We start from the raw sequence: 27,500 nt of genomic DNA, 5'->3' as shown, positions 1-27,500 counted from the left end.
GCTTAAAGGGAACAGGTGTGAGTTACCGGGAGATGTCGAGTGGGAACTAGCTAGAAGACAGTGTTGTACAGAGGGTTCACGCTATTAAACTTCCTGTTCACGCTATTAAACTTCCTGTTCACGCTATTAAACTTCCTGTTCATGCTATTAAACTTCCTGTTCACGCTATTAAACTTCCTGTTCACGCTATTGACAGAAACCTGTCCAGGAAAGCAGCACAATGTGCTTTACAGAGAACAAGGGAGGTGGGCATACGACCCACTCTCTACATATTCCAGAGGGAAGCAAAAAAAACAGTTTCACCCAGGGGCCAGATAAGTGAGCTGTGGACCAGGAGGGAGGGAGAGGGAGGGGGAGACCAGGAGGGAGGGAGGGAGGGGGAGAGGGAGGGAGAGAGGGAGGGGGGGGAACCAGGAGGGAGGGAGGGAGGGGGAGAGGGAGGGAGAGAGGGAGGGGGGGGAACCAGGAGGGAGGGAGGGAGGGGGAGAGGGAGGGAGAGAGGGAGGGGGGGGAACCAGGAGGGAGGGAGGGAGGGGGAGAGGGAGGGAGAGAGGGAGGGGGGGGAACCAGGAGGGAGGGAGGGAGGGGGAGGGAGGGGGAGACCAGGAGGGAGGGAGGGGGAGAGGGAGGGAGAGAGGGAGGGGGGCGACCAGGAGGGAGGGAGGGAGGGGGAGAGGCAGAGCCAGACAGTGAGGTAGGTCTACTCCAATAAGTCAGGGCAGCGGGTGCCACAATTGGGCCATGTCCCAGAATATATATATATATATATATAGAGAGAGAGAGAGAGAGAGAGAGGGAGAGGGAGAGAGAGAGAGAGAGAGAGAGACAGAGAGAGAGAGAGAGAGAGAGACAGAGGGAGAGAGAGAGAGAGAGAGAGAGAGAGGGGATTAGATGACTATGAAAACAACACAAGAGTAGAATCCATCCATCTATCCATGTCTCCCCAGAGAGAGAGAGAGAGAGAGAGAGAGAGAGAGAGAGAGAGAGAGAGAGAGAGAGAGAGAGGTGGTGTTTAAACCCCCCCTCCTTGGCCAAGTTGACAGGCTGTATTATGTTATACCCGTGTGTATATTGTATTATGTTATACCCGTGTGTATATTGTATTATGTTATACCCGTGTGTATATTGTATTATGTTATACCCGTGTGTATATTGTATTATGTTATACCCGTGTGTATATTGTATAATGTTATACCCGTGTGTATATTGTATTATGTTATACCCGTGTGTATATTTAGATGAGGGCAGAGGGGACCCTCACGTTCTCAGCTGGGGCTCTTCTGCTGTCTGACTGTCCTCAGATATACTGCAGAGAGAGGGGGTGGAAACTACATTGATATCGTAAATTCTGAGACTATGTGTGTGTGTGTGCGTGTGTGCGTGCGTATGTGCGTGCGTGTGTGTGTGTGTGTGTGTTGCAGGACTGGGAGGTGTTCCAGGTGATCACGGAGCTCTTCATCCTGGTTCCTGCTCTGGTGGGACTGAAGGGGAACCTGGAGATGACGCTGGCCGCTCGTCTCTCCACTGCCGTGAGTCTCACACACCTCCTCCACCTCCTCCTCCTCCTTCTCTTCCTCCTCCACCTCCTCCACCTCCTTCGCCCCAACCTCCTCCTCCACCTTGTCCTCCTCCACTTCCTCCTCCTTCTGCTTCTCTTCCTCCTTCACCACCTCCTTTTCAACCTCCACCTTCTCCTCCTTCTCCTCCACTTCCTCCTCCTTGTCTTCCTCCTACACCACCTCCTTCTCCTCCACCTCCTTCTCAACCTCCTCCTCCACCTTCTCCTCCACCTCCTTCTGAACCTCCTCCTCCACCTTCTCCTCCTCCTTCTCCACCTTCCCCTCCTCCTTCTCCTCCTCCTCCACCTTCTCCTCCTCCTTCTCTTCCACCTCCTCATCCTCCTCCACCTCCTCCACCCTATGCTACCACTCCAGCCACCTGGTGTGTATCTAGAGTGGTAGTACTAGAATGGTAGTACTAGAGTGGTAGTACCAGAGTGGTAGTACTAGAGTGGTAGTACTAGAGTGGTAGTAGGCTACTGACCAGGACAACCCCCCCTGCTAAACATAGACTGTCACTCACTTGGGCAACTCTACACTGTGAAGTCCACTGTACCATGTGATCGGGAGAGTCCGCCCTTGATTGGTCCTCTCGGTTGTTGCAGGCCAACACGGGTCAGATGGACGACCCTGAGCAGCAGTGGACCATGGTGTACAGCAACCTGGGTCTGATCCAGGTCCAGGCCACGGTGGTGGGCTTCCTGGCCGCCGTGGCTGCTGTGGTTCTGGGGGCGGTGTCCCGCGGGGGGGTGGAGCTGGACCAGGCGGCCGTGCTGTGCGCCAGCAGCATCATCACGGCCTTCATAGCGGCTCTCTCCCTCGGTAGGTCTCTTACTGACCAAGCCCTGGTCCACCATGTGAGGGACAGCGCCACTCCAGAACCAGCTAACTCAGAGCTAGCTGAGGCCTAAACAGGGCTAACTCAGAGCTAGTTGAGGCTGTTAGTAACCAGGGCTAACTCAGAGCTAGTTGAGGCTGTGTTAGTAACCAGGGCTAACTCAGAGCTAGTTGAGGCTGTGTTAGTAACCAGGGCTAACTCAGGGCTAGTTGAGGCTGTGTTAGTAACCAGGGCTAACTCAGAGCTAGTTGAGGCTGTTAGTAACCAGGGCTAACTCAGAGCTAGTTGAGGCTGTGTTAGTAACCAGGGCTAACTCAGAGCTAGTAGAGGCTGTGTTAGTAACCAGGGCTAACTCAGAGCTAGTCTAGGCTGTGTTAGTAACCAGGGCTAACTCAGAGCTAGTAGAGGCTGTGTTAGTAACCAGGGCTAACTCAGAGCTAGTTGAGGCTGTGTTAGTAACCAGGGCTAACTCAGAGCTAGTTGAGGCTGTGTTAGTAAACAGGGCTAACTCAGAGCTAGTTGAGGCTGTGTTAGTAACCAGGGCTAACTCAGAGCTAGTTGAGGCTGTGTTAGTAACCAGGGCTAACTCAGAGCTAGCTGAGGCTGTGTTAGTAACTAGGGCTAACTCAGAGCTAGTTGAGGCTGTGTTAGTAACCAGGGCTAACTCAGAGCTAGCTGAGGCTGTGTTAGTAACCAGGGCTAACTCAGAGCTAGTCTAGGCTGTGTTAGTAACCAGGGCTAACTCAGAGCTAGTAGAGGCTGTGTTAGTAACCAGGGCTAACTCAGAGCTAGTTGAGGCTGTGTTAGTAACCAGGGCTAACTCAGAGCTAGTTGAGGCTGTGTTAGTAAACAGGGCTAACTCAGAGCTAGCTGAGGCTGTGTTAGTAACCAGGGCTAACTCAGAGCTAGTTGAGGCTGTGTTAGTAAACAGGGCTAACTCAGAGCTAGCTGAGGCTGTGTTAGTAACCAGGGCTAACTCAGGGCTAGTTGAGGCTGTGTTAGTAACCAGGGCTAACTCAGAGCTAGCTGAGGCTGTGTTAGTAACCAGGGCTAACTCAGAGCTAGTTGAGGCTGTGTTAGTAACCAGGGCTAACTCAGAGCTAGTTGAGGCTGTGTTAGTAACCAGGGCTAACTCAGAGCTAGCTGAGGCTGTGTTAGTAACCAGGGCTAACTCAGAGCTAGTTGAGGCTGTGTTAGTAAACAGGGCTAACTCAGAGCTAGTTGGGGCTGTGTTAGTAACCAGGGCTAACTCAGAGCTAGCTGAGGCTGTGTTAGTAACCAGGGCTAACTCAGAGCTAGTTGAGGCTGTGTTAGTAACCAGGGCTAACTCAGAGCTAGTTGAGGCTGTGTTAGTAACCAGGGCTAACTCAGAGCTAGCTAGTGAGGCTGTGTTAGTAACCAGGGCTAACTCAGAGCTAGTTGAGGCTGTGTTAGTAACCAGGGCTAACTCAGAGCTAGTTGAGGCTGTGTTAGTAACCAGGGCTAACTCAGAGCTAGTTGAGGCTGTGTTAGTAACCAGGGCTAACTCAGAGCTAGCTGAGGCTGTGTTATTAAACAGGGCTAACTCAGAGCTAGTTGAGGCCTAACCAGGGCTAACTCAGAGCTAGCTGAGGCTGTGTTAGTAACCAGGGCTAACTCAGAGCTAGTTGAGGCTGTGTTAGTAACCAGGGCTAACTCAGAGCTAGTTGAGGCTGTGTTAGTAACCAGGGCTAACTCAGAGCTAGTTGAGGCTGTGTTAGTAACCAGGGCTAACTCAGAGCTAGTTGAGGCTGTGTTAGTAACCAGGGCTAAGCTAGTTGAGGCTGTGTTAGTAACCAGGGCTAACTCAGAGCTAGTTGAGGCTGTGTTAGTAACCAGGGCTAACTCAGAGCTAGTTGAGGCTGTGTTAGTAACCAGGGCTAACTCAGAGCTAGTTGAGGCTGTGTTAGTAACCAGGGCTAACTCAGAGCTAGTTGAGGCTGTGTTAGTAAACAGGGCTAACTCAGAGCTAGTTGAGGCTGTATTAGTAACCAGGGCTAACTCAGAGCTAGTTGAGGCTGTGTTAGTAACCAGGGCTTACTCAGAGCTAGCCAGCTGGGGCCGTGTGGCGCTGTTTCTCATGGCGGGTCAGGACTGTTAAGGTCCCAGCGACTGCAACATGTGAGAGTTTCCTAGAAAGGAATCTCTCACACTGGGTGATCAACATTGCTGGCGGCTCCAGGCAGCAGAATCAGATGACTGCAACGTGATGGTTCAGATTTTGCGATTAGGATCACTACAGTATGTCACTCTCACTTTCTCTGTTTCTCTCCCTCCCTCTCTTCTCCTCTCTCTTTTCCCCCTTGCTCTCTCTTTCTTCCCTGTCACTCTCTCTCCTCTCTCTTTTCCCTCTCTCTTGCTCTCCCTCCCCTCCATCTCTGTCACCCACCCCCCTCTCACTCTCTCTATCCCTCCCTCCTCTTGTCCTCTGTCGCTCTACCCCCCCCATGTCACAGGTCTGGTGATGATCGGCGTGATCATTGGCGCTCGGAAGGTGGGCATCAACCCTGACAACGTGGCCACGCCCATCGCCGCCAGTCTGGGTGACCTCATCACCTTGTCTCTGCTGGCGGGGGTCAGCACCTCCCTCTACCAGTACCGAGGTAACCCTAACCCCGACCCTAACCCTGACCCCGACTCTTACCCTGAGCCTGACCCCAACCCTGAGTCTGACCCTAACCCTGACCTCAATCCTAGCCCTATGCTCCGTTCCTTTTGTATCGGGAACATCGGGATTCCCGGGCTGGACATCAAACTCGTCATCAATACGTCATCTGAACTCGCCATTTCCGCCATTTTACTCGGGATAAAAAAATCTACCTCGATTTCATCAACGTCAGCTGCAATAAGGGAAAGCTGTTATAACACTGTTTATTAGCGCCCTCTGTCTTATTTGTGTCTCATTAAATCTGTCCTGCACACAGTGCTGTTCAACGTCCATCAGTGGACAATGTTGCTACGACGTTCATATGCGCAAAATAGCATAGTTCGTTATTTACTGGTATTGCTAACAATGGCTAACTTAGCTAGAACTACAAAGATGGCTAACTTGGCTAGAACTACAAACATGGCTAACCTGGCTAGAACTACAAATATGGCTAACTTGGCTAGAACTACAAAGATGGCTAACTTGGCTAGAACTACAAAGATGGGGCGAAAGAAGGTTTTCCCGTTGTGTTTCTGGAACACATTCAACTGGAATATGACGTTGTCCCGGGTTCCAAATCCAGAGCTGCAATACAAAAGGAACGCAGCACTAGTCCTAGATCTAACCCCACTCATAGGTCTAACCCTAACCCTAGGTCTAACCCTAGATCTAACCCCAATCATAGGTCTAACCCTAACCCTAGGTCTAACCCTAGATCTAACCCCAATCATAGGTCTAACCCTAACCCTAGGTCTAACCCTAGATCTAACCCCACTCATAGGTGTGACCCTAACCCTAGGTCTAACCCTAGGTCTAACCCTAGATCTAACCCCAATCATAGGTGTGACCCTGACCCTAGGTCTAACCCTAGGTCTAACCCTAGATCTAACCCCAATCATAGGTGTGACCCTGACCCTAGGTCTAACCCTAGATCTAACCCTAGATCTAACCCCAATCATAGGTCTAACCCTAACCCTAGGTCTAACCCTAGGTCTAACCCTAGATCTAACCCCAATCATAGGTCTAACCCTAACCCTAGGTCTAACCCTAGATCTAACCCCAATCATAGGTTGACCCTAACCCTAGGTCTAACCCTAGGTCTAACCCTAGGCCCTGAGGTAAGGGTTTCAGACCCCCTTCAGAAGCACCAGGGGGCAGCAGAGAGGTGCTGAAGGGTGTCTGAGCGGGTCTCTCCCCTGCAGACGTGTGGTACCTGTCTCCCCTGGTGTGTGTGCTGTTCCTGGCGCTGATCCCGGTGTGGATGGCCCTGGCCCGGAAGAGTCCTCCAATCAGAGAGGTTCTCCGCTCCGGCTGGCAGCCCGTCATAGTGGCCATGTCCATCAGCAGGTACGCCACAGGACGATGACGGTCACACACACGCACGCACACACACAAGCACACACACACAAACGCACACACGAACACACACACACACACAAACGGAGGCAGACACACACAAACGGAGGCAGACACACACACACACACAAACAGAGGTTGTCACACACACACACACAAACACACACACACACACACACACACACTTACGAACTAGCAGACTCTCAGACTCCCAGCTGTGCTGTCCTGTGTGTGTGTGCAGCTGCGGAGGCCTCATCCTGGACCGCACCGTGAGTGACCCCAACTTTAAGGGCATGGCGGTCTTCACCCCGGTCATCAACGGTGAGTAGAAACCCAGAGAGATGTTCACTTGACCTGTGACCCAGAGAGATGTTCACTTGACCTGTGACCCAGAGATGTTCACTTGACCTGTGACCCAGAGAGGTGTTCACTTGACCTGTGACCCAGAGATGTTCTCTTGACCTGTGACCCAGAGAGATGTTCACTTGACCTGTGACCCAGAGAGATGTTCACTTGACCTGTGACCCAGAGAGATGTTCACTTGACCTGTGACCCAGAGATGTTCTCTTGACCTGTGACCCAGAGAGATGTTCACTTGACCTGTGACCCAGAGAGATGTTCACTTGACCTGTGACCCAGAGAGATGTTCACTTGACCTGTGACCCAGAGAGGTGTTCACTTGACCTGTGACCCAGAGAGATGTTCCCTTGACCTGTGACCCAGAAAGATATTCACTTGACCTGTGACCCAGAGAGGTGTTCACTTGACCTGTGACCCAGAGAGATGTTTACTTGACCTGTGACCCAGAGAGGTGTTCACTTGACCTGTGACCCAGAGAGATGTTCACTTCTCCTTGACCTGTGACCCAGAGAGATGTTCACTTGACCTGTGACCCAGAGAGATGTTCACTTGACCTGTGACCCAGAGATGTTCACTTCTCCTTGACCTGTGACCCAGAGAGATGTTCACTTGACCTGTGACCCAGAGAGGTGTTCACTTGACCTGTGACCCAGAGATGTTCACTTCTCCTTGACCTATGACCCAGAGAGATGACCTGTGACCCAGTACCGTTTGAAGTCCTTCTGTTTCCTTGAACGTCTGTCTGAACCTGCCTGGCGGGTCAAGGGTTTGCACTTTTGGGATTTGGTACCATTGTTCCAGACGAGAGCAATCAAGCACAGACAAGTCACTGAAATCATTTCAAATAGTATGTGACATGCCCGTTAAAATATAATTTAATAATTTCACTTTATTTGATTGAGCCAGATTGACCACAAACTGTCAAATGCACCTTTGTTGGTATTCAACATTTGGTTTGGGTTAGTGGGTCGGTAATAAGTCTAATGTTTGGGTTAGTGGGGAGGTAATTAGTCTAATGTTTGGGTTAGTGGGTCGGTAATGAGTCTAATGTTTGGGTTAGTGGGGAGGTAATGAGTCTAATGTTTGGGTTAGTAGGGAGGTAATGAGTCTAATGTTTGGGTTAGTGGGGAGGTAATGAGTCTAATGTTTGGGTTAGTAGGGAGGTAATGAGTCTAATGTTTGGGTTAGTGGGGAGGTAATGAGTCTAATGTTTGGGTTAGTGGGGAGGTAATGAGTCTAATGTTTGGGTTAGTGGGGAGGTAATGAGTCTAATGTTTGGGTTAGTAGGGAGGTAATGAGTAATGTTTGGGTTAGTGGGTCGGTAATGAGTCTAATGTTTGGGTTAGTGGGGAGGTAATGAGTCTAATGTTTGGGTTAGTAGGGAGGTAATGAGTCTAATGTTTGGGTTAGTGGGGAGGTAATGAGTCTAATATTTGGGTTAGTGGGGAGGTAATGAGTCTAATGTTTGGGTTAGTGGGGAGGTAATGAGTCTAATATTTGGGTTAGTGGGGAGGTAATGAGTCTAATGTTTGGGTTAGTGGGGAGGTAATGAGTCTAATGTTTGAGTTAGTAGGGAGGTAATGAGTCTAATGTTTGGGTTAGTGGGGAGGTAATTAGTCTAATGTTTGGGTTAGTGGGTCGGTAATGAGTCTAATGTTTGGGTTAGTGGGGAGGTAATGAGTCTAATGTTTGGGTAAGTGGGGAGGTAATGAGTCTAATGTTTGGGTTAGTAGGGAGGTAATGAGTCTAATGTTTGGAATAGTCATTAACTGTCTGTTTTTATTGAAACTTTATTTCGACGAGTCATTCCGAGACCAAGGTATCTTAACTGCTACTGAGTTAACTAAGTTCTTTTCTTAACTTACCCTCATTTTCTTGCACTAGCTTTTGTACGTTTGCACTTGGACATTTGCACTTGGACATTTGCACTGTCCTGTCTTTGCACTGTCCTGTCTTTGCACTGTCCTGTCTCGTCCCTGCACCCTGTCCAGTGTTTATAAATGTTCAGCACCTCGCTGGAAAGCAGATTCCTAGCATGTTGTAAAACTGCACGGCAATAAAGGGTTTCTGATTCGGACTCAGGAACTCACCGAACCCTTTGGCTTTTTTCTACTTAAAAAAAACAAAACAACAGTTGTTTTGTTTTTCATTTAAAATAATGAAATAAATGAAGCAGACGAGAGCTTGGCTGAGCTCCAGTCCTGGGACAGCTGATTGAACCGGGCCGGACGCGTTGGCAGTCCACCAGCCCGTTGAGTCAAATAGGACGGTTTCTGAACGTCTCAACCAGTCTGGTCTGGATTTCCCCTCCCTCTCGCTCATGAGAGCAGCAGCGTCGCTCTCTCTGGCGTTGCTCTTCCCCGGTCACCCTGTCATTTCACTAAACATCTCTCTCTGCCGTTGCTCTTCCCCGGTCGCCCTGTCATTTCACTAAACATCTGACTTGTATTTGATGCAGACTTTGTGTTTCTGTGTTTGATGCAGACTGTGTGTTTGATGCAGACTCTGTGTTTGATGCAGACTCTGTGTTTGATGCAGACTGTGTGTCTCTCTGTTTGATGCAGACTCTGTGTTTCTGTGTTTGATGCAGACTGTGTGTTTGATGCAGACTGTGTTTCTGTGTTTGATGCAGACTCTGTGTCTCTCTGTTTGATGCAGACTCTGTGTTTCTGTGTTTGATGCAGACTCTGTGTTTCTGTGTTTGATGCAGACTCTGTGTTTCTGTGTTTGATGCAGACTCTGTGTCTCTCTGTTTGATGCAGACTCTGTGTTTCTGTGTTTGATGCAGACTCTGTGTTTCTGTGTTTGATGCAGACTCTTTGTTTCTGTGTTTGATGCAGACTCTGTGTTTATGTGTTTGATGCAGACTGTGTGTTTCTGTGTTTGATGCAGACTCTGTGTTTCTGTGTTTGATGCAGACTGTGTTTCTGTGTTTGATGCAGACTCTGTGTTTATGTGTTTGATGCAGACTGTGTGTTTCTGTGTTTGATGCAGACTCTGTGTTTCTGTGTTTGATGCAGACTGTGTTTCTGTGTTTGATGCAGACTCTGTGTTTCTGTGTTTGATGCAGACTGTGTGTTTATGTGTTTGATGCAGACTGTGTGTTTATGTGTTTGATGCAGACTGTGTTTGATGCAGACTGTGTGTTTATGTGTTTGATGCAGACTGTGTGTTTCTGTGTTTGATGCAGACTGTGTTTCTGTGTTTGATGCAGACTGTGTGTTTATGTGTTTGATGCAGACTGTGTTTGATGCAGACTGTGTGTTTATGTGTTTGATGCAGACTGTGTTTGATGCAGACTGTGTGTTTCTGTGTTTGATGCAGACTGTGTTTCTGTGTTTGATGCAGACTCTGTGTTTCTGTTTGATGCAGACTGTGTTTGATGCAGACTCTCTGTTTGATGCAGACTCTGTGTTTATGTGTTTGATGCAGACTGTGTGTCTCTGTGTTTGATGCAGACTGTGTGTTTCTGTGTTTGATGCAGACTCTGTGTTTATGTGTTTGATGCAGACTCTGTGTTTATGTGTTTGATGCAGACTGTGTGTTTGATGCAGACTCTGTGTTTCTGTGTTTGATGCAGACTCTGTGTTTCTGTGTTTGATGCAGACTGTTTCTGTGTTTGATGCAGACTGTGTTTCTGTGTTTGATGCAGACTGTGTTACTGTGTTTGATGCAGACTGTGTTTCTGTGTTTGATGCAGACTCTGTGTTTATGTGTTTGATGCAGAGTCTGTGTTTATGTGTTTGATGCAGACTGTGTGTCTCTGTGTTTGATGCAGACTGTGTTTCTGTGTTTGATGCAGACTGTGTGTTTCTGTGTTTGATGCAGACTCTGTGTCTCTGTGTTTGATGCAGACTCTGTGTTTGATGCAGACTCTGTGTCTCTGTGTTTGATGCAGACTCTGTGTTTCTGTGTTTGATGCAGACTCTGTGTCTCTGTGTTTGATGCAGACTCTGTGTTTATGTGTTTGATGCAGACTGTGTGTTTATGTGTTTGATGCAGACTCTGTGTTTCTGTGTTTGATGCAGACTCTGTGTTTCTGTGTTTGATGCAGACTCTGTGTTTATGTGTTTGATGCAGACTGTGTGTCTCTGTGTTTGATGCAGACTCTGTGTTTATGTGTTTGATGCAGACTCTGTGTTTATGTGTTTGATGCAGACTCAGATGTGCTTTGATTTGTTTGCACTACCATAGAATTAGGTTTATTGAAGGTCGTTCCACACTAAGTCAATAGATTTAGTGAGGGATTCGCCATTGTTGAATTCATAAATCAAATGGCCAACTAAAGTATGATAGTGGTTGATTAGAGGATGTGTGTCTATAGAGGGTCATGAGCCTTTCATTGTACATGGTGCCCATACCTTGAACTGTACTTACAGTATAACAAATAAACCACTTTAGATTCACAAGCGCCCAGTAGCAGAGAAGCGCATGGTTTTCCAGACTGGACTCCCGTTGCAGTATTGAAAGCATATGAGTCTTAGTGTGGGAGGACTGTATGTTTTCCATGTGTCTGGGACCATTGACTTCAACTGGCTTTATTGGCATGAGTTTCTTGGCAACACTTGGCATTACTTTAGTAGGACTAGAATGTTCTAATAGCATGATCCTCAAGGACTACATAACTTAACACTTTCCTCTCTCTCTCTCTCACTCTCTCTCTGCCTGTATCTCTCTCCACCCCCGTCTCTCTCTCTCTCTCTGCCTGTATCTCTCTCTACCCCCCCGTCTCTCTCTCTCACTCTCTCTCTGCCTGTATATCTCTCCACCCCCGTCTCTCTCTCTCTCTCTCTCTGCCTGTATCTCTCTCCACCCCCCGTCTCTCTCTCTCTCTCTCTCTCTGCCTGTATCTCTCTCCACCCCCCCGTCTCTCTCTCTCTCTCTCTCTGCCTGTATCTCTCTCCACCCCCCCGTCTCTCTCTCCCTCTCTCTGCCTGTATCTCTCTCCACCCCCCGTCTCTCTCTCTCTCTCTGCCTGTATCTCTCTCCACCCCCGTCTCTCTCTCTCTCTCTCTCTCTCTCTCTCTGCCTGTATCTCTCTCCACCCCCCCGTCTCTCTCTCTCCCTCTCTCTGCCTGTATCTCTCTCCACCCCCCGTCTCTCTCTCTCTCTCTGCCTGTATCTCTCTCCACCCCCGTCTCTCTCTCTCTCTCTCTCTCTCTGCCTGTATCTCTCTCCACCCCCCGTCTCCCTCTCACTCTCTCTCTGCCTGTATCTCTCTCCACCCCCCGTCTCTCTCTCTCTCTGCCTGTCTCTCTCTCCACCCCCCGTCTCTCTCTCTCCACCCCCCGTCTCTCTCTCTCTCTCTGCCTGTATCTCTCTCCACCCCCCGTCTCTCTCTCTCTCTCTCTCTCTGCCTGTATCTCTCTCCACCCCCCGTCTCTCTCTCTCTCTCTCTCTCTCTCTCTGCCTGTATCTCTCTCCACCCCCCGTCTCTCTCTCTCTCTTTCTCTCTCTGCCTGTATCTCTCTCCACCCCCCGTCTCTCTCTCTCTCTCTCTGCCTGTATCTCTCTCCACCCCCCCGTCTCTCTCTCTCTCTCTGCCTGTATCTCTCTCCACCCCCGTGTCTCTCTCTCAGGTGTGGGCGGTAACCTGGTGGCCATCCAGGCCAGCCGGATCTCCACCTACCTCCACTGCGGGAGCGTCCCGGGGACGCTGCCCAACAGCATGAGAGAGCCCTGGCCCAACCCCTGCACCACCTTCCTCTCTGCAGGTACAGCCTGGGTCCGCTGCTCTCAGATCAGCTCCTACGCCCTCCCCACACAGCCTACGCCCTACACCCTACCCACACACCCTACACCCTACCCACACACCCTACACCCTCCCCACACACCCTACACCCTCCCCACACACCCTACACCCTACCCACACACCCTACACCCTCCCCACACACCCTACACCCTCCCCACACACCCTACACCCTACCCACACACCCTACACCCTACCCACACACCCTACACCCTCCCCACACACCCTACACCCTACACCCTCCCCACACAGCCTACGCCCTACACCCTCCCCACACAGCCTACGCCCTACACCCTCCCCACACAGCCTACGCCCTACACACACAGCCTACACCCAACACACACACCCTACACCCTACACCCTCCCCACACGCCCTACACACACGCCCTACACCCTACCCACACAGCCTACACCCTCCCCACACACCCTACACCCTACCCACACACCCTACACCCTACCCACACACCCTACACCCTACCCACACACCCTACACCCTCCCCACACACCCTACACCCTCCCCACACACCCTACACCCTCCCCACACACCCTACACCCTCCCCACACACCCTACACCCTCCCCACACACCCTACACCCTACACCCTCCCCACACACCCTACACCCTCCCCACACACCCTACACCCTCCCCACACACCCTACACCCTCCCCACACACCCTTCACCCTACCCACACACCCTACACCCTACACCCTCCCCACACACCCTACACCCTACCCACACACCCTACACCCTCCCCACACACCCTACACTCTACACACACACCCTACACCCTACACCCTACCCACACACCCTACACCCTCCCCACACACCCTACACTCTACACACACACCCTACACCCTACACCCTCCCCACACACCCTACCCTACACCCTACCCACACACCCTACCCACATGCCCTACACCCTACACCCTCCCCACACAGCCTACGCCCTACCCACACACCCTACACCCTACCCACACACCCTACACCCTACCCACACACCCTACACCCTACCCACACACCCTACACCCTACCTACACACCCTACACCCTCCCCACACACCCTACACTCTACCCACACACCCTACACCCTACCCACACACCCTACACCCTACCCACACACCCTACACCCTCCCCACACACCCTACACCCTACCCACACACCCTACCCCCTACACCCTACCCACACACCCTACACCCTCCCCACACACCCTACGCCCTACCCACACACCCTACACCCTACCCACACACCCTACACCCTACCTACACACCCTACACCCTCCCCACACACCCTACACTCTACCCACACACCCTACACCCTCCCCACACACCCTACACCCTCCCCACACACCCTACACCCTACCCACACACCCTACACCCTCCCCACACACCCTACACCCTACACCCTCTCCACACACCCTACACCCTACCCACACACCCTACACCCTCCCCACACACCCTACACTCTACCCACACACCCTACACCCTACCCACACACCCTACACCCTACCCACACACCCTACGCCCTCCCCACACACCCTACACCCTACCCACACACCCTACACCCTCCCCACACACCCTACACCCTACCTACACACCCTACACCCTCCCCACACACCCTACACCCTCCCCACACACCCTACACCCTACACCCTCCCCACACACCCTACACCCTACCCACACACCCTACACCCTACCTACACACCCTACAACCTCCCCACACACCCTACACTCTACCCACACACCCTACACCCTACCCACACACCCTACACCCTACACCCTCTCCACACACCCTACACCCTACCCACACACCCTACACCCTACACCCTCTCCACACACCCTACACCCTACCCACACACCCTACACCCTCCCCACACACCCTACACCCTACCTACACACCCTACACCCTACACCCTACCCACACACCCTACACCCTACACCCTACACCCTCCCCACACACCCTACACCCTCCCCACACACCCTACACCCTCCCCACACACCCTACACCCTCCCCACACACCCTACACCCTACCCACACAGCCTACACCCTCCCCACACACCCTACACCCTACCCACACAGCCTACACCCTACCCACACACCCTACACCCTCCCCACACACCCTACACCCTACCCACACAGCCTACACCCTACCCACACACCCTACACCCTACCCACACACCCTACACCCTACACACACACCCTACACCCTCCCCACACACCCTACACCCTACCCACACACCCTACACCCTACCCACACATCATACGCCCTCCCCACACACCCTACGCCCTCCCCACACACCCTACACCCTACCCACACACCCTACACCCTACACACACACCCTACACCCTACCCACACACCCTACACCCTCCCCACACACCCTACACCCTCCCCACACACCCTACACCCTCCCCACACACCCTACACCCTACCCACACACCCTACACCCTACCCACACGCCCTACACCCTACCCACACACCCTACACCCTACCCACACACCCTACACCCTACCCACACAGCCTACACCCTCCCCACACACCCTACACCCTACGCCCTACACCCTACACCCTACCTCCTACACCCTCCCCACACACCCTACACCCTCCCCACACACCCTACACCCTACCCACACACCCTACACCCTACACCCTACCCACACACCCTACACCCTCCCCACACACCCTACACCCTCCCCACACACCCTACACCCTACCCACACACCCTACACCCTACCCACACACCCTACACCCTACCCACACGCCCTACACCCTACCCACACACCCTACACCCTCCCCACACACCCTACACCCTACCCACACGCCCTACACCCTACCCACACACCCTACACCCTCCCCACACACCCTATACCCTACCCACACATCCTACACCCTACCCACACATCCTACACCCTACCCACACACCCTACACCCTACACACACACCCTACACCCTACACCCTACCCACACACCCTACACCCTCCCCACACACCCTACACCCTACCCACACACCCTACACCCTCCCCACACACCCTACACCCTACCCACACACCCTACACCCTCCCCACACGCCCTACACCCTCCCCACACGCCCTACACCCTCCCCACACACCCTACACCCTACCCACACACCCTACACCCTACCCACACACCCTACACCCTCCCCACACACCCTACACCCTACACACACACCCTACACCCTACCCACACACCCTTCACCCTCCCCACACACCCTATACCCTACCCACACACCCTACACCCTACCCACACACCCTACACCCTACCCACACACCCTACACCCTACCCACACACCCTACACCCTCCCCACACACCCTACACCCTCCCCACACACCCTACACCCTACCCACACACCCTACACCCTACACCCTCCCCACACACCCTACACCCTCCCCACACACCCTACACCCTCCCCACACACCCTACACCCTACCCACACACCCTACACCCTACCCACACACCCTACACCCTCCCTTCACACCCTACACCCTACCCACACACCCTACACCCTACCCACACACCCTACACCCTACCCACACACCCTACACCCTACACCCTCCCCACACACCCTACACCCTACCCACACACCCTACACCCTCCCCACACACCCTACACCCTACCTACACACCCTACACCCTACACCCTCCCCACACACCCTACACCCTACCTACACACCCTACGCCCTACCCACACACCCCACACCCTACCTACACACCCTACACCCTACACCCTCCCCACACACCCTACACCCTACCCACACACCCTACACCCTCCCCACACACCCTACACCCTCCCCACACACCCTACACCCTACCCACACACCCTACACCCTCCCCACACACCCTACACCCTACCCACACGCCCTACACCCTACCCACACACCCTACACCCTCCCCACACACCCTACACCCTCCCCACACGCCCTACACCCTCCCCACACACCCTACACCCTACCCACACACCCTACACCCTACACCCTACCCACACACCTTCACCCTCCCCACACACCCTACACCCTACACACACACCCTACACCCTACCTACACACCCTACACCCTCCCCACACACCCTACACCCTACCCACACACCCCACACCCTACCTACACACCCTACACCCTACACCCTCCCCACACACCCTACACCCTCCCCACACACCCTACACCCTACCCACACACCCTACACCCTACCCACACACCCTACACCCTACCCACACACCCTACACCCTACCCACACACCCTACACCCTACACCCTACCCACACACCCTACACCCTCCCCACACACCCTACACCCTCCCCACACAGCCTACACCCTACCCACACACCCTACACCCTACCCACACACCCTACACCCTACCCACACACCCTACACCCTCCCCACACGCCCTACACCCTACCCACACACCCTACACCCTACCCACACACCCTACACCCTCCCCACACACCCTACACCCTACACCCTACCCACACACCCTACACCCTACCCACACACCCTACACCCTACCCACACACCCTACACCCTCCCCACACACCCTACACCCTACCCACACACCCTACACCCTACCCACACACCCTACACCCTACCCACACACCCTACACCCTACCCACACAGCCTACACCCTACCCACACACCCTACCCACACAGCCTACACCCTCCCCACACACCCTACACCCTCCCCACACACCCTACACCCTCCCCACACACCCAACACCCTACCCACACATCCTACGCCCTACCCACACACCCTACGCCCTACCCACACATCCTACACCCTACCCACACACCCTACACCCTACCCACACACCCTACACCCTCCCCACACACCCTACACCCTACCCACACACCCTACGCCCTATGTTTAGGTCCTGTTCCAATTCAATCCCTACGCTCTACACCCTACATGTACTGTACAAGGGATGGCCCCGTCCCAATTCAACCCCTTTGACCTACACCCTATGTTTACAGGTATAATAGGCCTCATTCCCAATCCAACCCCACACCCCCTGTGCGTGTTGTTTGTCAGGTGGAAGTGCTGGTGGAGTAGTGCTCTGTGATCAGTGTGTGTTTGGGAGTGCTGGGGTCGGCCCTGTGATCTCTGGGCTTGACCGGTGACCCCATGGAAAAAGGGCCCACAGACATTCAAACATGCACAAACACACCCACACACTCACTCACTCACACGCACACACACACACACACACACACACGCGCACACGGCCTGATATCATACAGAATTGTCAACTGGTTACACTCCATGTCCAGCTGGGTGGAAAGCTGTGGACTCAGGCTCAACCCTGTTGAATGTGACATTAAACCAAACGTAGAGCAAATCAGTGGAGGAAAGACGAGTCTAATGTCTTCTACCAGATATGACTCTGAAACAGATATGAACCAGATATGAAACAGATATGAAACAGATATGACTCTGAAACACTGCAGCACTCAAACTGTCTTTTACTTTTCTCTAACGCAGCGAGCATCCCTTTTATCTGTCTGCTGCTATCGTCTCTCACTCCCCACCCTGCGGTTCACACACACACACACACACACACACACACACACACACACACACACACACATCTTTCACTCCCCACCCTGCGGTTCACACACACACACACACACACACACACACACACACACACACACACACACACATCTCTCACTCCCCACCCTGCAGTTCACACACACACACACATCTCTCACCCCCCCCTCTGTGGTTCACACACACACACACACACACACACACACACACACACCTCTCACTCCCCCCCCTGCAGTTCACACACACACACACACACACACACACATCTCTCACTCCCCCCCCTGCGGTTCTCACACACACACACACACACACACACACACACATCTCTCACCCCCCCCTGTGGATGGAAGACTGAGTTTTTTTAACCCCCCCCCCCCCCCCCACAGGTGTGAACTCTAAGTCAGCGAGGGTGCTGCTCCTATTGGTGGTTCCGGGTCACCTGGTCTTCCTGTACGCCATCTCCCTGCTCCAGGAAGAACACAAGGCCGTCACTGTGGCCTTCACCTGCTGCTACCTCTGTGCTGCCCTGCTGCAGGTGTGGAGTACACATCTAACACACCCCTGTCACTGGGCCATTTACATATAGTTACCTCTGGGATATCTGCCCCTATGTAACTACACTTTTGATTGGCTGACATAATGTATTGTCTATTGTTATTGGCTGACATGACCCATTCTCTATTGTGATTGGTTGACATGATGTATTGTCACTTGTGATTGGCTGACATGATATAAATAGTCTATTGTGATTGGCTGACAGGTGAGTATCCTGCTGTACGTGGCAGACCTGATCGTGCGTTTGATGTGGAGGCGGAGCCTGGACCCAGACAACTTCTCCATCCCGTACCTGACGGCGCTCGGCGACCTGCTGGGAACCGGCTTCCTGGCTCTCTGCTTTCGCTCCGTGTGGTTGGTGGAGGGCCTGGGACTCTGAGACAGCCCCGCCCCCAACCCCCCCCCCCTCCCGATCTCCTCAACCTCAACCACAAACCAGCTGCTGAGCTCAAACACACTTTCTGTCATCTCCTTGGGGGGCAGACACAGAACCAGACCTCCCTGCTCCTCTCTCTCTCCTCTCCCTGCTCCTCTCTCTCTCCTCTCCCTGCTACTCTCTCTCTCTCCTCTCCCTGCTCCTCTCTCTCTCCTCTCCCTGCTCCTCTCTCTCTCCTCTCCCTGCTACTCTCTCTCTCCTCCACCTCCCTCCTCCTCTCTCTCTCCTCTCCCTCCTCCTCTCTCTCTCCTCCACCTCTCTCCTCTCCCTGCTACTCTCTCTCTCCTCTCCCTCCTCCTCTCTCTCTCCTCTCTCTCCTCTCCCTGCTACTCTCTCTCTCCTCCACCTCTGTGCTCCGTTCTGTCTCCTTCCTCCTCCCCGCTCCTCTCTCTCTCCTCTCCCTCCTTCTCTCTCCTCCACCTCCCTCCTCCTCTCTCTCTCCTCCACCTCCCTCCTCCTCTCTCTCCTCCTCTCTCTCCTCCACCTCCCTCCTCCTCTCTCTCCTCCACCTCCCTCCTCCTCTCTCTCTCCTTCCTCCTTCCCGCTCCTCTCTCTCTCTCTCTGGCCCTCGTTCCTGCCTCCCCCCCTCTCCCTGGTCTGGCTGCTCCTGGTTGTGGGTGTGGGGTTCCCATGGCGGTCAGTCGGGACGCGGGACCGTAAACATGAGCGCATCCAACGCAGAACCCCCACCCCCCCGGAGAGGCCCTGGACTGGGCTGGGCTGGGCTGGGCTGGGCTGGGCTGGGCTGGGCTGGGCTGGACTGGACTGGACTGGGCTGGGCTGGGCTGGGCTGGACTGGGCTGGGCTAGGCTGGGCTGGACTGGGCTGGGCTAGGCTGGGCTGGACTGGCACGGCTCTAGAACTCTGTTTACACTCTTCTTTTAAAAACAACCACTGCCAGCTGTGTGGATGACGGGCGGACGGCGTGGCCAGCAGGTCCCAGAGAGCCACACATCTGGACGTCACCTGCGAGCGTGTGGCCGTCACACCGAGTCTGAGGAGAACACAAACATCATTGTTCTGGGTCCCTTTTTTCCCTCCTAATTTAATGCGTTTTGTGTCTGTTTATTGCATCGTTTCATTTTTTCCAATCAATTGTTCTCCAGTTCATGTGTGTTTCGTATTTTGTGGACTCTCTGAAGACCAGCTTGAGTTTCTGGCTAGAAGAGTTCGGAAATAAACAACTAAATAAATCCCTAGGCTCTGTCTCTCTCTTCCCCTCTGACCGGAGGGGTGGGATGTGACGGTCACTGGAGGAGCTGGAAGTGATCGTCTCCGCACGCCAGGTAACGAGACGTAACGATCGTCTGTCTCATCGTCATCGTAGGGTTCGTTAGTCCTCTCGTTAACAGAACCCTGCTGATGGAACATACTCCTCTAGTTAACAGAACCCTGCTGATAGAACATAGTCCTCTAGTAACTAGAGGGTTCTGTTAACTAGAGGATTATGTTCCATCAGCAGGGTTCTGTTAACTAGAGGATTATGTTCCATCAGCAGGGTTCTGTTAACTAGAGTCTAGTCAGCTCAACTCCTGACTTGATCCATTTTGTACCAATCATGAACCAGCGTTGTTGATTCTGTCTAACTGACCGGGACTACATCGGGGGGGTATTCCAAGTACATGATTTAGGTGACCAGGAAGTGGTCAACCTCATAAAAGAAAGGACTGCTTGGCTCGTTTTGCTCGGATAACCAAACATGGCCTCTTGTCCTGAGGTTGACCACACACTCAAGAGAACTAAACCACGCACTTGGAAGACCTCTGGTCAGAGAGACGGTGCTATGACTGTACTCTCTCTCTCTCCATGCACAGATATGGAAATAGCCTACTCATGGTCTGAAGACGTTCTCAGAAAGATTAGATCATTAATTTCCTCGTTAGTATGCTGTGATATGCTGTTGGGTTTGTCGAGCTACTGTATATTTAATAAGAGTGAGGCCAGACTGATCACTGAAGTGAATAAATCTAAACGTGAGCAGCTGGTTTTGCAGGCTACCACACTTCAACCATGCATTCAAATTGAACCGTAAGTGTAAGTACAATGAAACAGTTGTCGACTGTATGAAGAATTTGATGTATTATGTGGAATAGGACTGGACATTTGATAAATACATTATTGTTATTGGAATGCATTTGGGTTAGAGTGAGATATCCCTTTAAGGGACTTATACAGGACGACTTTACTAGGTGTGTGAATGAAACATGGCCGCCAGACATGGTCCAAATACTATTTGAAATCCTTTCAATTACTCTAGCGTCTGCCTGGAGTGTCAGGTGGGCGGGACTTGCATTTAAGGAACCACCTTATTGGTTACATAGTGCCAGACAAGAACAATCAAGAACAGATAAGCTTTCAAATAGTATTTGGACCGAGCTCTGGGAATACCGGATATTAGAATCGAACCGGTGGATTATGGGTGCACCTGTGGCATAATAGAATGCTTAAATAAAATAAAGTTGCACTCTTTCTCTCTTTTGCTTTGCATCTTTGATAGATGCAAGTGGACTTAAACGCAATAAAATCCACACCTTTTATGCTTTTGTAAGGAAGTAACAGTTCGGACGCCAGGGTTGGGAAACGGAAGCGTTTATTATTAGAAACATTGCAAATGGTCCCGTCTTCATGCCTTGTAGAATCAAACACCAGACTTCTACTTCACAACACCTGCGTCACATCGGCTTAAATAACACCTACTGTACATTTAAAATGTACCTTTTACAACACGCCAACGCGGCTCTCGCCATCTCTATGCGCGGCCCAGTTTTGGGAGATTCAATAACGTTCAACAGGCGTTTATCTGTTCAGCCTGAGTCTGGCGAGTCCCTTTCTGACAGAAACACAATACGCAGCGTTACAACCAACCCCTCCGCTGTTTCCACAGTCTCCGTGCTGTGTTCAAACCCAGGGGTTCGTAGAGGGATCGTCCTGCTCCCAGGCTGGAGTGCCTCCAGTCCCACTCCTGATTCAAGTCATTGGCCACATCCAGCTTACAGACCATTATCATACAACTAATTGCATTCAGCCGCATAGTAAAATCTAAAGCTGAAGTACGGCGCGAAAACAACATTTTTGCTAACAATGTCCAAATACTTCAGATGCTAACAGTATTTAATTTCTGTACAGTACTGCTACAGCGAGACTGGACCTAACCTTGCGCCCTGCGGCACCCCCGTGGTACCGGCTAGTGCACATCGGGCTCACATTCACAGTTAGTTCCTGGCTACACACTGGATGACCAGGGAGATCACGGATCTGATGTGGCTGGATTAGTAGCAGTGATTTCCTAAGTGAAGGGTTGAAGGAAGGAAGCATGTTTAGAGTATTCACACAGTAAACAGCAGACGAGGTGTAAACAAAGCTTCTTCCTATGAGTCTCACTGTTCACATCCCAAAGACAGGAAGAAGAAGAAGAAGGCCAATGGAATAACTTAATATAATAATTAAGTAAGAAAATAAGACATACTTAATCTGCTGTTGGCGCAACTGGAACGGTGATTGTGGAAGTGCAGCTACAACAGACAAAGCTGATCGTTCTCAAGGTTCAAGGTCGGAGTCATGAATGAAAGGTAGTGGCTAGTTCCCATGAACGCAGAGACCAGTCAAACCTTATACCCAACCCTAAACCTAACCTAACCATAACCTTATACTGTACCTAACCCGACCCTAAACCTAACCTTATACCTAACCCCAACCCTAAGCCTAACCCTACCCCATCCCTAAACCTAACCCTAACTGGCCCCTGCGTTCATGGGAACTGGCCTTCACCATTGTGGGAGTGCAGGTCTGAAGGTTAGCTTCGTAAAGCTAGCTAGCCTGGGGCTGTGTGACCCTGGCGTTAACCAAGCTTTGTTGAGGCTCACTGGATAATAAGCTGCTCATTTCTCAGAAACAGGAGAAGGAGAACAGGACAACTGTTTCCTGCCCAAAACAGATGGGTCTGATGGGGCAACTTATATAAACAACGTAACCCTTGTCTGATGCAGTTAGCTTGGAACCTGTGGGTGACTGTGCCATGCACATGTACATGCCTGTTCTTTCTCCAAGCTAGTCATTTCCTGTAATGTTATGAGTTCATGAAGTGATGCAACATTTCTGCTGAGTAAGCCTGTTTTTTTCTCTAAAACAGGATTCACAAACAACAGCTGCGATGACACAACTCCTCATACATTTTGACTGACTGAATCTGCAGTTTTAACATTTTCCGTGTCCCAAATCAAACTTAATCGAACTTAACTTAGTCAAACTTAAACAAACTTAAGTTAGTGAGCTCTGTGAAGAGACAGGTTGTTACATGATTACAGTATGCACTGTAACATATTGGTACGAAGACATAAATACCTTAGTCTGTTGGACATCTCCAACAGGTTAGGTAGATTCCTTAACCAGCTAGAGCAGAACATCTCCAGCAGGTTATAACAACGTTATAATAACGTCATAACAGGACGAACTGCTGCACAAGGTTGCAAAGGAAAGTGAAATAACGTCCACTGGGAAGACTTCCTGTTTAGAGACACATTTCCTTACATACTAACACCCATTCAGTCCAGTTGAAAACACAATATTGCACTTCTTTAGCAAGCTAACGTTGAATGTGTCCATGTCTGCTGTCAAAGACTCAGCTTGTTGCTGAATGGAGTATTTAATAGAAAATCATCTCTCCGTTTCTCTGACAGAAAATAATAAAAAGTGGAGGAAATCCTACTCTGGAATAAAGCTCAGAGCACAGCTTACTACAACACTGACCATCATCGTCTTCATCAGGCCACTCATTCATTCCAGTGTGGGGGCATTTCCTTCAATTCTCTATTGTCTACTTTCCCATACCCAGCATCGGGCTGAAGGCTTTGGATGTGGGCACGCTACTCTTTAAACGGACTTAAACTAAATCAAAATAAACACTTTTAGTTGGATGTGTGTCTGTAGCCTGGCTCTGGCGCCCTGTAGTAACCTGCTGGGAGTTAACCCTTTACATGCCGGTGTCCAGACACAAGGAGAGCTCTGACCGAGGCTACGGGGCTGGCCCTGACCACAGCTATGCACCTGTTTACTCAGCAAGGCTGGGGCTAAATTAAGACTGGGAGAGAGAGCGTGAGGGGAGGGAGAGGGGGAGAGAGGGGGAGTGTGTGCACAATGCTACAGGTATGCGTGTGCGTATGTGTGCGTGCGCCAATTATGCAATTAAGCTACAGCCGATGTGCAAAAAAAAAAAACACAAAAAAAAAAACATGCAAGCAAGAGGATGAGATTCCCAGAGGATGAGATTCCCAAGAGGATGAGATTCCCACGCGATGAGAATCCCCCATCGTTCATTCATGAGTCCGTTCATCCTAGCAGGGCGTACATGGCTCCACAGTCTCTGATCACAATAAATACTCTTCACAACTGCATAAATAAGACCTAGGAGGACACGGGACAAGAGCCCAGGACCGTCGCCAGGAGGGGACATACGTTCAGGGAAAGAAGTTCGTCTTGATCTTTATCCTCCATAGGATGTTCATGCCCAGGTAGGCGCCCAGGTCCATGCCCAGGTAGGTGTCCAGGTCCATGCCCAGGTAGGTGTCCAGGTCCATGCCCAGGTAGGTGTCCAGGTCCATACCCAGGTAGGTGTCCAGGTCTGAGCCTGGGTGAGGGACAGAGAAGAACCTGCTTCTCCCCGCTAGAACCTTCCAACTATCTATAAAGGAATGTACAAAGACGACATGTTTGAATGGCTCTCTGACAGCAAGGATTAAAGATCACCGGGTATAAAGATCACGTTACGGAGAAGGGTCGTTCCTTCCTTGACTGAGTGGGGGTGGGGGCGTCGAGGGGCCTAGTGGGTGACCGTGGCAACGGTCTGAGTCACCCATGATTGGGTATTAATAACCTCCGAAACACACCCTCCACACAACCACACGCATTTACACAAGCAGGATGAACTCAGTGCTTGAAGTTAATTGTAGTTCGATTAATGTGCGGGGTCGGGGGGGGGGGGGCGGGGGGGGTGAACAAATCATGACAAGCTTCGAGCGTCGAGTTAATTTCTTCTCCTCTGATCTCCTCCCAGGAGCGATTTCTCCCAGGAAGGTAGGAAGGAAGGCGAGAAGGGAGGCTGGATCCCGAGAGAATGGAGACAGGCCCCTCTCAGCTGACCCGGATGTACTCTGGGGTGGAGTAGTTGAACAGCAGGAAGTCCATGCGGTACAGGTTGAACAGCTTCTTCTGGTAGAAAGGGCTGATGCCTTTGAAGAAGCGGGCGGCCATGTCTCCGTTGGTCCGGGTGCTCTTGGCCAAGGTGGGGAAGCGCACCTCGTCGTCCACGCCGGCCAGACGCAGCACGGCCCTGGAGTCCGAATCCAGCGTCTCGTATTTCCCCACCACGTCGTAGTGGATGAGGCAGGGGTGGCAGAGCGAGTGGACCCTCTCCCAGTGCTCGTTGAACGGTTCCTCCCGCTGGGTCCGTGGGTCCACCAGATACCGGACGAACTCCTCGAACGACACGTCGTCGCCCTTCTTGAGCGCCTCGGGCGGCGCGTCGGGCCGGTGGCGCCGCACGATCTTGGTGCCGTAGCGGCGGTGGAACGCCGTGTTGTAGCTGCGCGTGAACTTGTTGCGGTAGGCGGAGACCAGCCGCTCGAAGGGCTCGCGCACGAACACGAACTTGAGGTAGGAGCGCAGCCGGCGGTTGATCTCGGCCGCCGGGAACTCTGCGAGCGAGCGCAGGTTACCCGCCACGTGGGCCTCGTTGGCGGGGATGTCGAGCGGGTCGGAGTAGCGGCCGCCGCCCGTTAGCACCATGAGCACGCGCTTCCAGTTGGTGCACGCCACCTTGGGGACGTAGCAGTAGAGCAGGCCGTGCTCGTCGTCCACGATCAGGTGGCGGAGGTCGTCGGGGGACAGGACACGCCTCTTCCTGGTGTGGGTGAGGCAGGCCTCCTCCAGGTGGAACCTCCGGCGCTGCAGAGAAGCCTGGTCTGGAGACAGCACCGTCTGGGAGGGGGAGAGAGATGGAGGGAGGCCAGAGAGAGAGAGGAGGAGGGGGAGGAGTGAGGGAAGAGAGAGGAGAGAGAGAGAGGAGGAGGAGGAGGGAGGGAGGCCAGGAGAGAGAGAGGAGGAGGAGGAGGGAGGGAAGAGAGAGAGAGGAGGGGGAGAGAGATGGAGGGAGGCCAGAGAGAGAGCGGAGGAGGGGGAGGAGGGAGGGAAGAGAGAGAGAGAGGAGGGGGAGAGAGATGGAGGAGGCCAGAGAGAGAGGAGTAGGAGGAGAGTGTGAACGTAATGTGGCTGGTGTCCCAGGACTCAGAGACGCAGCCCAAACCAGAGACGCTTCCAAAAACAACATCTATCTGAGAATGCTCTGTGTGCAGTAACTCACCCTGGTCCCTGGGGCCTGTGTAATGTCACAGCTTCATCATCCAAGTCAAGGTGTCTAGGTCACAGCTAAATCACCCTAGTCAGGGTCACCCTAGTCCTGGTGGCTAGTTCATCCTAGTCCTGGGTCTAGATCACCCTAGTCCTGGGTCTAGATCACAGCTAAATCACCCTAGTCCTGGGGTCTAGATCACCCTAGTCCTGGGGTCTAGATCACAGCTAAATCACCCTAGTCCTGGGGTCTAGATCACCCTAGTCCTGGGGTCTAGATCACCCTAGTCCTGGTGTCTAGATCACAGCTAAATCACCCTAGTCCTGGGTCTAGATCACAGCTAAAATTCACCCTAGCCCTGGGGTCTAGATCACAGCTAAATCACCCTAGTCCTGGGGTCTAGATCACCTTAGTCCTGGGGTCTAAATCACCCTAGTCCTGGGGTCTAGATCACCCTAGTCCTGGGGTCTAGGTCACCCTAGCCCTGGGGTCTAAATCACCCTAGCCCTGGGGTCTAAATCACCCTAGTCCTGGGTCTAGATCACCCTAGTCCTGGGGTCTAGATCACCCTAGTCCCTGGGGTCTAGATCACCCTAGCCCTGGGGTCTAGATCACCCTAGCCCTGGGGTCTAGATCACCCTAGCCCTGGGGTCTAGATCACCCTAGTCCTGGAGTCTAGATCATCCTAGCCCTGGGGTCTAGATCATCCTAGTCCTGGGGTCTAGATCACCCTAGCCCTGGGGTCTAGATCACCCTAGTCCTGGGGTCTAGATCACCCTAGTCCTGGGGTCTAGATCACCCTAGTCCTGGGGTCTAGATCACCCTAGTCCTGGGGTCTAAATCACCCTAGTCCTGGAGTCTAGATCATCCTAGCCCTGGGGTCTAGATCATCCTAGTCCTGGGGTCTAGATCACCCTAGCCCTGGGGTCTAGATCACCCTAGTCCTGGGGTCTAGATCACCCTAGTCCTGGGGTCTAGATCACCCTAGTCCTGGGGTCTAGATCACCTAGTCCTGGGGTCTAGATCACCCTAGTCCTGCATGCGTGCCTGTGTGTGTGTGTGTGTGCATGTGTGTCTGCGTGTGTGTGTG

The 27,500-nt window shown here is 52.4% G+C and overlaps 2 protein-coding genes across 3 annotated transcripts in view; one reads left to right on the top strand and one right to left on the bottom strand.

The window, feature by feature from the left end:
* The window catches only part of LOC311315608 (solute carrier family 41 member 1-like), a 20,871-nt gene extending 1,518 nt beyond the window's left edge, over positions 1 to 19,353 (top strand). For both annotated transcript variants that reach the window (XM_084446290.1, XM_084446291.1), the window contains exons 3-10: positions 1,422 to 1,529; positions 2,165 to 2,381; positions 4,872 to 5,018; positions 6,265 to 6,409; positions 6,660 to 6,739; positions 12,358 to 12,492; positions 18,464 to 18,612; positions 18,838 to 19,353. In XM_084446290.1, the coding sequence (XP_084302416.1) occupies positions 1,422 to 1,529; positions 2,165 to 2,381; positions 4,872 to 5,018; positions 6,265 to 6,409; positions 6,660 to 6,739; positions 12,358 to 12,492; positions 18,464 to 18,612; positions 18,838 to 19,011 (1,155 nt within the window). In that variant the 3' untranslated portion in view covers positions 19,012 to 19,353. The remainder of the gene's footprint in view (positions 1 to 1,421; positions 1,530 to 2,164; positions 2,382 to 4,871; positions 5,019 to 6,264; positions 6,410 to 6,659; positions 6,740 to 12,357; positions 12,493 to 18,463; positions 18,613 to 18,837) is intronic.
* Positions 19,354 to 25,194: 5,841 nt separating this feature from the next.
* Positions 25,195 to 27,500, bottom strand: part of LOC311315561 (carbohydrate sulfotransferase 11-like) — a gene marked incomplete at both ends in the record, with an annotated part of 13,174 nt that continues 10,868 nt past the window's right edge. Inside the window, one exon of the mRNA XM_084446230.1 lies at positions 25,195 to 26,040. Within this exon, the coding sequence (XP_084302356.1) occupies positions 25,195 to 26,040 (846 nt within the window). The remainder of the gene's footprint in view (positions 26,041 to 27,500) is intronic.

The sequence above is a fragment of the Borostomias antarcticus genome (assembly GCF_949987555.1).
Source record: "Borostomias antarcticus genome assembly, chromosome: 11".
Classification (NCBI taxonomy): domain Eukaryota; kingdom Metazoa; phylum Chordata; class Actinopteri; order Stomiiformes; family Stomiidae; genus Borostomias; species Borostomias antarcticus.
Note: the sequence above shows the minus strand (reverse complement) of the source record. Positions and strands in the feature narration are given on the sequence as shown.